This window comes from Neophocaena asiaeorientalis, unplaced genomic scaffold, assembly GCF_003031525.2.
Source record: "Neophocaena asiaeorientalis asiaeorientalis breed wild unplaced genomic scaffold, Neophocaena_asiaeorientalis_V1.1 scaffold46, whole genome shotgun sequence".
Lineage (NCBI taxonomy): Eukaryota > Metazoa > Chordata > Mammalia > Artiodactyla > Phocoenidae > Neophocaena > Neophocaena asiaeorientalis.
In genome coordinates, this window is record NW_020175393.1 from 3,370,710 (window position 1) to 3,382,630 (window position 11,921).

The following is an 11,921-nucleotide window of genomic DNA, read 5'->3' on the forward strand; positions in this document are numbered from 1 at the left end:
TCTTTTTTTTTTTTTTTTTTAAGGAATATGGCAGGATGAGCAGAGAGGTCTAGGGTATTTTTATGTAACCCATGCCACTTTTTCTTTCTTTAATCATGGGAAAGAATATAGAACCTGAAAAGATTACTAGCTGTGAAATAATTTTATGACAAAATTATGCTTAAAGTGACTAAAACGTATTTGTACGTCACACAAATTTTCAAAATGCAAGGACAGCATCTTGTCAAATTTAAAACAAGACATTTCAAGGGAAGAAAAGTAGTGTGACAGTGATTTGGAGATGAGGAACTGACATTAATGAGAAAAAATTACGTGCTCTGTAAAAAGGGAAGGGAGTATTTATTGAGCAACTAGAGTATCCAGACACTAAGCTTAGGGCTTTATAAAAGACATTCTATCACATTGCATTTAGGTAGGAAAACAATATAGAAGAAAACAATGCTTAAATAGGTTTCTCACCATTATGTGTGGCATATGGTAAAATGTAAGAGACGAAAGAAGATGTAAACTTAGAGACTACTGTACTAGTAGAAGTACACGGCTGGGGGCTGTGAGGTGAAAGTACAATAGTTCCCAACTTTTCATGCTAATCTTACTGGACTATCAATCACTCTAAAAGAACCTGTGTTCCACCATGACAGAAACAGAAGTCCACTTTTTTTTGAGAATGATATTTATGTTTACAACACTATTATAGTTATAATTTCCAACTCCAAAAATAAAAGAAAGGAACCCTTTTGTTCCTAAAGAAGATTTTGGAGCCTTGGTTTTATTTTTTAATTTTATTTTTTAAAATAAATTTATTTTATTTATTTTTGGCTGCCTTGAGTCTTCGTTGCTGCGCGCGGGTTTCCTTTAGTTGCAGTGAGCAGGGGCTACTCTTCCTTGCAGTGCGCAGGCTTCTCATTGCGGTGGCTTCTTTTGTTGCAGAACACGGGCTGTAGGTGCACAGGCTTCAGTAATTGTGGCTCACAGCTCTAGAGCGCAGGCTCATTAGTTGTGGCGCACAGACTTAGCTGCTCCGTGGCATGTGGGATCTTCCCAAACCAGGGATCGAACCCATGTCCCCTGCATTGGCAGACAGATTCTTAACTACTGCACCACCAGGGAAGCCCTGGAGCCTTGGTTTTAAATATTACTTTAAGAATAGTAATGCCTGTCCAAGAAGTGTGATCATGGGCTTCTCATTAAGAATAGAGTGAATTATTACCACATTATTCCTGGCAGTAAAATTATTTCTTACCTTGGTGTTTGATAGCTGTTAGTAGAAAGATTATTGGTAATACTACTGTAATTCCCACCCAGATGGTTAAGAGTCATACTAGGACGACAGTAAAAAAGCAGCCCTAGTTTAGCTCTGAAAGGTACAGGCCACTAATTAATTAGCTGTGGATCCTGACTTTACTTCCTCTGGACCTCAACGTCCTCATCTGTACAATAAGACTGCTGGACTAGAGCATACTTCCCTACCTTCCTCCCCCTTTTTCCCTCTCCCTGGCCCTTTCTACTTTATGACTTCGGTGATTTAGGATCTAGACTGGGATTTTTGAGGACAGAGAGGTAAATAGCAGAAACCCACTAAACTCTGGAGAAAAGGAATAAGAATTATGTAAACAACTAGAATATGGAGAGAAAAAGAGAAAGCCCAAAATACATGTTTACAAAAACAAATGGACAAATTAAAGAGGCATAATGGTTCAGAATAGAGGATCATGAGCTTCATCGTCAAAATTAGTATGATAGTAGTTTCAGTTATATGACATCAGGAAAGATAGTGAGAAGTGCTAGAGATACAGACTTAGAAATGTTACTTGTAACACACAAGAATGTTTTACAAATAACCCAAGAAATCTTCCCAAGTTCCCCCAGTACATATGGAAAAGATGCCATACTCCCTGGCTTAATCATTCATAATTCTGCCCTAACATAATCACTCACTATTTTCCAACAGGTTATTCCCTCCAGTCCATTTGGCTTTATCATTTCAGACAAACCTATGAAATCTCCCCTTCACTGTCACTCAGTGTTCTGTCAAATGCTTTCTCCCTTCTCCAATTTATAATAACAATTTATCATGCTCTAACCATGTTTGAGGCACCATTCTAAGCACTTGACATGTATAAACTCATTTAATTCTCTCAACAATCCTAGGAAGAAGGTCAAGTAACTTGCTAAAGATTACACAGTAGCAGAGTCAGGATTCCAACACAGGCAAACTGGCTCCAAGGAGCCTGTCCTCCTAACTTGCTAACTAGTCCTACAAGGCTTAGGTGGAGCTCTGTCACCTTCCTGAAGTTCTCACCTGCTTAGCAATTATTCCTGCCTCTTGAGACCTTAAGTAAACCACTCCTTTGTCACTTACCACAAGACCTAGGTTGTTATTTATCTTTTGTGCACATGTTCTATCTTTTCTAAGGACAGGATCTTGTCTTATTCTGTAACAACGCTACTTAGAACCTAACAGAACTTATTATCTGGAATACAAAAGTGCTTATTAATGAAACTATAATAGCATTTAATATTTATTGAAGACATATGCCAGGTTCTGGGCTAAGGACTTTATTTGTATTGTCTCATTTATTCCTCACAACCCTTAGGTAGGTATTAATACTGCCTGCACCTCCTATTATTATAGATGAGGCAACTGAGCTTAGAGAGAAGCTACATATCTTGTCCCATATCACAAAGTGGTGGTGACAGTCTTACTTAAGGGTCTAACCAGAATCTTAATCTCCAGCCAACCACAGAACACCCTGAAGAAAGAAGCAGTCCTAACAACAACTCAGTTCAACTTTCGCTTACTCTGCAGCACTATGCTGAACACCAAGGATTCAGAATTAGAGGCACAGCTGCTGCCCTGATGAAACTCACAGTGCACTAAGACTTCAGGACCAAACTTTGATATCACAGGCAGAGCCACCATCATCAAAACTTAAGGAAGATTTTAACTTATATTTTAAATCAAAATATCTAAATAATCCTTGGAAACTCTTCCATCCCCTTCCTTCTCCCTTCAGGCTTCCCCCACTCCCTCTACCCTAGGACTAATCTCTCTAGTTTCTGTATTATCGAGTAGAAGGATCCCACTAATCCTGACAACTATTAGGATGTCTAAATTTATCAGTAGCTCAGACTCAAGGGTCTATTTGGCGAATTCCATGTCCATAATGAAATATGGGCAATGGACAGCTAGAAAAAACCAGTAGCAAGGAGAAGCAGCAAAAAGAGGGAGATGAAAGTCACACTGTATAGCAAAGAAAAAGCAAGAAAAGCAGGAAAGTGGACACAAATAGAAGGTGAAAATGAGTCCAGAATAAATCCAGTAGAGAGATGTAGATAGATGAAAACACTAAAATCTAATTCATTTTGCAAATGCTGACTCCTTTAATTATTTATTTTCCTAACTTCTAACGGAAACAGAAAAATACGTAGGTGAAACAATTACTGAAAAAATCATTAACCAGGAACAGTATATAAATCAGGAGTTTTTCCCCTGAAAAACCACTCATTTTAGAATTTCAGAGCTGCAAAAAGACCTTAAAACACTATCTAATCCAACCCATTCATTTTACAATTAATATAAGGCTCGGTAAGGTTAAGTAGATCATGTAAGATCATGTAGCAACACTCCTGAATCTCATCCCTGTCTATGCCTACTATACTAGGCTTCCTAGAAACGGTGTAATTTTCTCTTCCATTTTCCACTCGTAATAACTATTAAATTAATTTCTGCAGAAGCATCTCAGAATCCCCATATTATTCCTACTTCTCATAGAAGAAAATAATCAGGTATTCTGGATTATCTAAAACAATATCAAATTTTATTCTCTTATCCCCAAAGTCAGTAATCTTAAATTGGGTCTTGATTTCTACAAGGAAGAAATTCAAACATTTCCCAGAAGAGCGGAAAGAAGAAAGAGCTCCATAAGCTGACCAAAAGCAAGCCAAGCTGATAAGCTACAATCCATCTGTAAAGGACTCAGGCCCAAGACCACTGGAGGGTGGACAACTGCTAGTGGGAAGCAGAATGGATATCACTTATTTTCCCATTTCTATTTTATATCTTTCCAACTAACCTCAGGTTCCTATCTTTCTGACAACCGTCAATTCTAGGAGCCTGTAAAAAGAAGGGAAAGTAATGAGGTAAGAGTATCATGTCACTTTCAGCACAATGGCTTTTTGATAAGAACTATCTTGGTCAGGAAATATGCCACAAGGAATAGAAGGGTTTTTGGGTAAACCCACAGATCTTCATTTTTACCATAAAAACACAAGAAGTCCTGAAAGTTTGTTATATACACTCAGTATTTCCCCCACTGCAAAGCACCTGCAGATATTCTGCTGGAAGGAACTCATTCTGGGCTATTTCTGTGGTCCAAGAAAGTTTGCTGCCTATATCCCTTGATAAACTGTGGGCCCGGCTGGCCATCGTTCACGAGGTTATTAGAGCTGAGTGATTTGGAAATCGTCTCTATCACCCTGGTTTAAATATAATGATTTCCTAGCCCTTAAAAATTATGTGTTTGCTTATAAGACTGACTGAAGCCTTCTCTGAAAGGGAAGAAAATGCCCTATTTTACTTTAGGAACATATCTTAATTTTGATATGTATGAAGTTCATTACAGATTAGGGATAACTTCCTGCTAACATGTTACCCAAATTAGGACAACTGGAGTGGAAATGAAAAAGGACGAAAAGATAAAAAGACATTTAAAAACAAAGTGATTTAGTGGCTCACTGAGCTTAAGAAGCAAAGGAAGAGTAAAAAATGACCAGTAAGAATAATGGTGTCACAAACAGCTAAAGAGGAAAGTCAGGAAGAGAAGCGTTTTGACTGGGGGTGGAGAGAGGGGGTGTTGGTGTGCAGTTGCTACAGAGATGGTATTTAAACATATTTAGTTTCAAGACATAAGTGAAAATTTGGGCCTCAGTTTTGCAAGGCCTGGAGTTTAGACATAAGATATACATTTGGAGCCTAAAAAAGCACAGCAATGACTGAGTTTTTAGAGAAAGAGAAAGTAACAGCAAAACATTTAGACAACAGCATTCCTCAGACACTACACTTTTAAGATAATCTAACTTACCAGATGAACAGTACTACCTTATTCTATAGATTAGAATATTTGGACTAATTTATTATAAATAAAAGGCTAAAAAATTAATCTTTCTTTTCCAGGCTATGAACTGACAGAAAGGAACTTAGAATAAAAATAGTTTCATAATTACTGATTGTCCAAAGTTAAGTCTCTGAGTTAAATAAAACACACTGCTTTTCAGATTTCTCTATTTACAACGAAACTTCTGAAAAAAATTGAGAGAAAAAACTGGTACACTAATACCACTACTATTTTACAATATTTGTGAGAATGTATCAATTTTTAAAAGCACACTAACCAAAATGTTGATAATTAATAAATCTGAAGAATGGGTATATGGAGGTTCATTATTATTCTCTCCAGTTCTGGATATGTTTAAAACTTTTATAATAAAAAAGTCTAAAAAAAAAAGGCTACCTACAGATATTTTTAAAGTTCTATCTGCAGTTAGGGTTTGACAACTCAAAACAAAATTCTAAAAACTTTTCAAATAATGTTTTATTCATGCTCAATAGACCAATGAAATTTACTGTGTATGAAAGGGAGATAAGGCCCTGTCATTTCAAAGGAAAATGAATATGTTCATTAAATGGAGAAAGTCCTCCTTTTATCCATGTTGGATGAGTTGGACATTTGTCATTTTTCTCTTCAAAGAACTTATATTTGTTAAAGAAAAATATATAGACCATATAAATGTATGGTTTTTGTTAGTAAAGGCAACATAAATGTTCATCCCCAGTTATCAATGATTAATTTGCTGAAACTGCTGGCTAGTCATTCTGTTACTTCAAATCATATTCCACTCTAGTAAATAACCAAATAAACAAATTTCTTATGTGGATGCAAAAAACTGATTAAAAAATGAATATCCATAAATAATGCCCAATCCTAAATTGTGAAGAACACATATTTAAGATTATATAAAATAGTAAGTCGAGAAAAAAAGCTGAACGTTTTAAACAACTGACATAGTTTTAGGGCTGCTGTAGAGTGACTTGCTTTAAATTAAACCTATTTAAATTACAGTTTAAACTAACAGTGAGCGTCAAATTCACCACCTTAGATTTACCACTTAACCTACGATCAAGATTAGTTTATATGGTTTACAAGCACCAATCCTTCCCCCTACTATAAATACCACCCACAAATGACAACCAGCTTTGTTTGCCTCTTCTTTGTCTGGTGAGTTCCAGGACAGTAAAGACTGCACGTTTGTGCAAAACCTAGCACACTGGTGTGCAACTCTCTTAACAGGAATTATCAATTCCCAGGAAGCTATCGCTAGGTATCAGTCTCATTCCCTAGGTGACTTACACAGGATAACAAAATAAAGCACAGTTTCCTGGCTGGCAGTTTGCCTTGAATTATTTTCAGGATCTTGTCTCTTCTAACAGAAATATGTTGCCATGAAACTTCAAAGAGAAGCAGCATAGATACATATATGTAGAGACAAAAGACTGTCAGTAATTCTCTTCTCCTACATCATTATTAAAGCACTGCTTAATTTCAAATTGAGGTATTTCACTTTTTTCAGATAACAGGGTCATTCTCCTCATCTTCAACAAATTTTTATAGTTTTTTTTCCTTATGAAAGTAAAAGTTACATACCATAAAATGCACGGATCTTAAGTATTCAGCTGGGTAAATGTGAACAAATGTATACACCAACAGTTGGTGAATCTGGAAGTTCCTCGTACTGGTCTTGCAGCTGTTCTGTAAGTTAAAAATTACATGAAAATGAAAACTTACCCCAAAGGTGTACACTTGAATTCCATAGCTTGATTCCCAAATCAAGTTATAGAATATTTCCATTACCCTAAAAAGTTCCTTTTTGCCCCTTTCCAGTCATCCACAGCCCTTACCCAAAAACCATTGTTCTGATTTCTATCACCATACCTAAATTTGGCCTGTTCCTGTATTTTTTATAAATGGCATCTTATAGTACATACTTGTGTTTGGCTTCTCTTGCTCTGAATAATATTTCTGAGATTCATCTATGTCACTGTATGAACCATTAGTTCATTACTATTGTGAAAAAGCTGCTATGAACATTTTTATCAGTCTTTCTGTGTACATGTACTTTATTCCTCTTGGTGTAGCACGATTTCATTTTTAAAAAAAAGGTTTCACATACAAATAAGCCTGTGAAGTCACACAGTATAGACAGATGGATTGATTTATATATATACATATAGCAAACATACAGTTACATATATAATGCAAATATATATAGCATAGATACTTTATCTACCTGTGTGTATATATTTATGTGTTTGTGTATATATATGTGTGTGTGTCTCTCTACAAATGGATTCTGAGAGGTCCACCTAGGACCAACAAAGATATTTTAAAAGACCTTATAGGGCTTCCCTGGTGGCACAGTGGTTAAGAATCCACCTGCCAATGCCAGGGACATGGGTTCGAGCCCTGGTCCAGGAAGATCCCACATGCCACGGAGCAACTAAGCCCGTGCGCCACAACTACTGAGCCTATGCTTAAGAGCCTGCGAGCCACAACTACTGAAGCCCGTGGTGCCTAGAGCCTGTGCTCTGCAACAAGAGAAGCCACAGCAATGAGAAGCCCTTGGCGTGCCGCAATGAAGAGTAGCCCCGGCTCGCCGCAACTAAAGAAAGCCCGCGCGCAGCAACAAAGACCCAGCTCAGACAAAAATAAATAAATAAATTCATTTTTTAAAAAAAGACCATATAAAGTTCATAGTGCAAGTAAATTTAAGATAGGAAAGATGACATTTCAATTTTTCTTAATAAGTATTATGTTTTAACCTAAGACTAATTCAAAAGAAATTTCTTTCCATGTAAATTACCGTTTTGCTTCAATGAAATACCCTTCTTCTCATAACAAATCCCCTTCTCAAACTAGAATTTCAAAAAAAACTAGAATTTCAAAACATTAAATATTACCATCCACCATGTAATAATTTTTTATGCTAGGGGCCAAATCCAAAATCTGTCAATATTCTATTTTACTGTCTTGCTTTTTTAAAAAGTTAAAAACATGGAAATAATTCCATTGGCTAATGTTTAACATGGGTAAAGACCATTTCATCCTCATTCAGAACACTGTATATTCTGAAAAAGGCTAGGATGTTTTCTGTTCCAAAAAGTATCTTACTAGAGCATTAAGTCTGTGATAGAGACATTCTAACCTTCAAATTCTGTGTGTAATTTTCGGCAGACAGTAGAGGAGGATCTTTAATTTCCAGAGATAGAACACTGAGAAACATACACACAAATCTGATTTTTGATGAGATCAATTTGAAATTTCCAGCCCTGTTTTTGATAATCAGATGATCATTTTCAGGGGACTAGGAATGGCTCCTTATTTAACATCATACATAAATTGCCAAGACTGAGGCTGAACACTACAAACGGTTCCAGAAATTTACCATCATCTGCTTCAGGAAGGGTTTGCAACTACAAAAGGGAAAAAAAAACCTCTTCTAGCCTTTGATTTTTTCTCCATCTTTTATTCTTCCTTCCAAACAATGAACAATTTCAAGACCATACAATTCAAATGTACCATATATATATATATTTTTTTAATAAATTTATTTATTTTTGGCTGCGTTGGGTCTTCGTTGCTGGGCGTGGGCTCTCTCTAGCTGCGGTGTGCGGGCTTCTCACTGCGGTGGCTTCTCTTGTTGTGAAGCACGGGCTCTAGGTGTGCGGGCTTCAGTAGTTGTGGCTCGTGGGCTCTAGAGTGCAGCTCAGTAGTTGTGGCGCACAGGCATAGTTGCTCCCCAGCATGTGGGATATTCCCGGACCAGGGCTCGAACCCGTGTGCCCTGCATTGGCAGGCAGATTCTTTTTTTTTTAAGGCAGATTCTTAACCACTGCACCACCAAGGTAAGTCCCGTGGCTACTGTTTTTAAATCAATAGTTACGTGATTTACGTACCAACGTCCACCTAATCTCTGGTGAGTGTAGATTTAATTTTCCTTACACTTTTGGGGACATAATGTCAGAAGTTAAAAATGCTCTGTAAAAAAATTCAGAATGTAAAACAAAATCTAATTACTAATCAGCTAGGTTAGAAAGTTCACACAGTCTCAGAATTATAAAATGTATAAAATATTTAATTGTTCAGCATAAAATAATTACAGAATTTAGTGTGCCAAAATATATACAATATAGATTCTTTGTTAGGAATTGTGGGAAATTATATTAAAGGCCTACAGAAAATATTCTTAATGACAGATACAGCATGCATACTACTGTTAAATAAAGCAGTATTAATGTCTAACAGTATCATGTGATCTACCCTCAAATTTAGCTGGTTTAATGTGTCCCTGTTCTTTTGTAGCTTTATTCATTCAAAAATATTTGCCCACCCCCAAACTAAAAAGGAGCCACACCTGAGGGTCAGTGACTTAAAAACACTCCCAACATTTATTGTGTACATGCAAGAATTCAACTTATGCTTAATTTTGAAGCTGTAATGTGGTTGATAATTTTATGATATGGTCTACCGCAAGTTAAAGTGGACAACAATCAGTAATTAAAATATGTAAAAACTGAATTTGAAAATAGTCTTTTAATTAAAGGGCACTTCCATAGTTAAAGTTCCCCAAATTTGCTTTACGTAAATAAAACTAAGGAATATAGCTTTAATTTATGATATGTGGTATATTTAAGCATCATTATAGGATAATGACTATAAAATTTCTAATTACACATAGTAGTTAAACTAATATATTCCTATACACTTTAAAGGACAATTATATACATCACCCATAACCCCAGTCTCATAAGATTCCTTAGAACTACTTATACATAATAAAACCCACTCTGCACGAGTCACTGTTCAAACAATCTACCTTCACTAAACATCAAAAAGCCAACTCAGCTTTCAACAGTAATAACTTCTTCTACAGCTAGAGAAAGAGGATGCTCTTCCTTCTCTAGACTGGTTCTAAGGTAAGAAGCCTTTAGGAAACAAAACAACCTAAAATATGTATCCTTTTCCAATCCAAGGATAAACGGAAAATTGAAGATTTCACTAGTTGCCTAATCCAATATTTTAAAATGTTCATGTTGAACTGGCTAAAATCATGTTTTTAAAAAAGAAATTCACCCAAAATTCCCATCACTAAAAAAATTGAAGATTCAGAAACACACTTGTTTTGTTAAATATTGTAAAGACAAAGACCTCACAGCATATAAGCCTGTTGTTTTAGAGAAATAAAACATTTTATAAAGTCCATCTTTGATTTTTTTTAAATCCCAAGTAGTCACAACTAGACTACTGGTTAAAGAGTTCACCTTTAAAAGGTGTTACTAATTAGCTACGTAAGTAACTAAAATTACTATTCAATGAAACACTAATAAAGTACCATAATTAAAATAACTGTCCTTACGAAGTTAAACTTACATCTCTTAAGTACACATCATACCCAGCATAGATATAAAAAAGACATATTAGAAGAAAATAACTGAGTAATCTAAATCAACTGCTCCTCACAAATGAATGTTATTAATAACCTTCATAATATATTTTAAAGTAATTATACATTATTTAAAAACTTTTTTTTCTATAGATGCCCTAAATTGGTCAGGGCCATAACTGTATTGTTAAGTGAGGTCAGATGGGAGAGAGAGAAACAGAAAATAAGTGAAACGTATAACAAATAAAAATTTCCCGCAAGAATAAGAAGTTTTTCAACTGTATCCTTGGGGAAAAAAAAAAAACTCTTATGCGGGGCGGGGGGTGTGGTGCGGGAGAATTCCCACAGACTACTCAAAATACTGAACCAAAATATGCCTTAACTTTTCCCTTGTCTAAAATCTAACAAAACAGTAAGACAACGAAAATAAACACTCCTGTGAGCCCTCAGAGAGGCAAAGAAAGCTCCCATTCAACGCTAAGCCTTATTCCACTCCTGTAAAGTAAATCCAAAACCACGAGCTCAAACTGCTTCATGAAGAATTTACTGAATGGCGGCCAAACGTTGTACACGCTACCCTGAACCACAGTGAAGGATATCTAGAGTTCTGCATTCTCCATTTACAACCTGTACCTTACTATGCATGCTTTCGCCACCACTGCAAAAACCGATTTTTACAAAGATGCTCCTCCCGGCAAGTCAATGGAAAGAAGGCAATCTACACGCTGACAACACCCGCCCCCCACCTTTTTTTTTCCCCAATCAATACTAGTTTTGACTACTATACTGCGGCCAGCACACCTTTTTAGAAATCATTAAGGGAGAAGGCGTTATAACGTCCCAGAGTGAACTGAATACTGAGCTCTGAAACAACTTTTCACTGGCTTTCACCTGGCACTAGGATTATCACCTGTTAGAACGCCGCCGCACCCGCACCCTCTACGAGCGGCCGAGAGCGGGGATGCTGTTCCCAGTCACTGGTCCCTGGGCGGCTGGTGAAGACGGTGAACGCGCATCCACACCCACCGCCCGGGGAGCGCAAACCGAAAGCCAGGACGGCGGCGACGGGACGCTCCGTTATCCTCACTCTCGGCTGGCCCGCCAGGTGAGCACGGCTCCATCGCGCCCACGGCGTCCCGGTGCACGGCTCACCCCGGCTCCACTTCTCCCGCCGCCCGGGCCCCGGAAAGCGAAGTTTCTCTCCCGCCCGCGGCAGCTGCTGTTCACGCGCCTGCCGGCTCTCCGCCGGTCCCGCCGTCTGCTCCGGGCTGCCGCGGTCACGGGCGCCGGGCCTCGGGCGAGTCGGGGGCCGCGGACGGGAGCCGTGACCTGTTCCCCCGGGAGGGAAACAAAAGCCGGGTGAGGACCAGCGGGCGCGACCGGCCTCGCCTCCGAGAGAGAAAGCGCGGCGGGGGGCGGGG

General features: G+C 37.7%; 2 protein-coding genes across 12 annotated transcripts in view; both read right to left on the reverse strand.

The window, feature by feature from the left end:
- The window catches only part of FKBP5 (FKBP prolyl isomerase 5), a 95,145-nt gene that overhangs the window by 82,723 nt on the left and 501 nt on the right, over positions 1–11,921 (reverse strand). For 6 of the 11 annotated variants that reach the window (XM_024766311.1, XM_024766310.1, XM_024766312.1 and 3 more), the window contains one exon: positions 6,705–6,809. The exons of 2 other annotated variants lie outside the window; for them this stretch is intronic. The gene's annotated coding sequence lies outside the window, so the exon portion shown is untranslated. Of the gene's footprint in view, positions 1–6,704; positions 6,810–11,410; positions 11,660–11,921 lie in introns of those variants that run through there. 3 more of the 11 variants (XM_024766304.1, XM_024766303.1, XM_024766305.1) reach the window with 1 other exon arrangement.
- Positions 8,843–11,921, reverse strand: part of LOC112414036 (formin-like protein 18) — a 3,420-nt gene continuing 341 nt past the window's right edge. The window contains exons 2-3 of the mRNA XM_024766315.1: positions 11,653–11,920; positions 8,843–9,095 (exon numbers count right to left, since the gene is read on the reverse strand). Of these exons, the coding sequence (XP_024622083.1) occupies positions 9,078–9,095; positions 11,653–11,920 (286 nt within the window). The 3' untranslated portion in view covers positions 8,843–9,077. The remainder of the gene's footprint in view (positions 9,096–11,652; position 11,921) is intronic.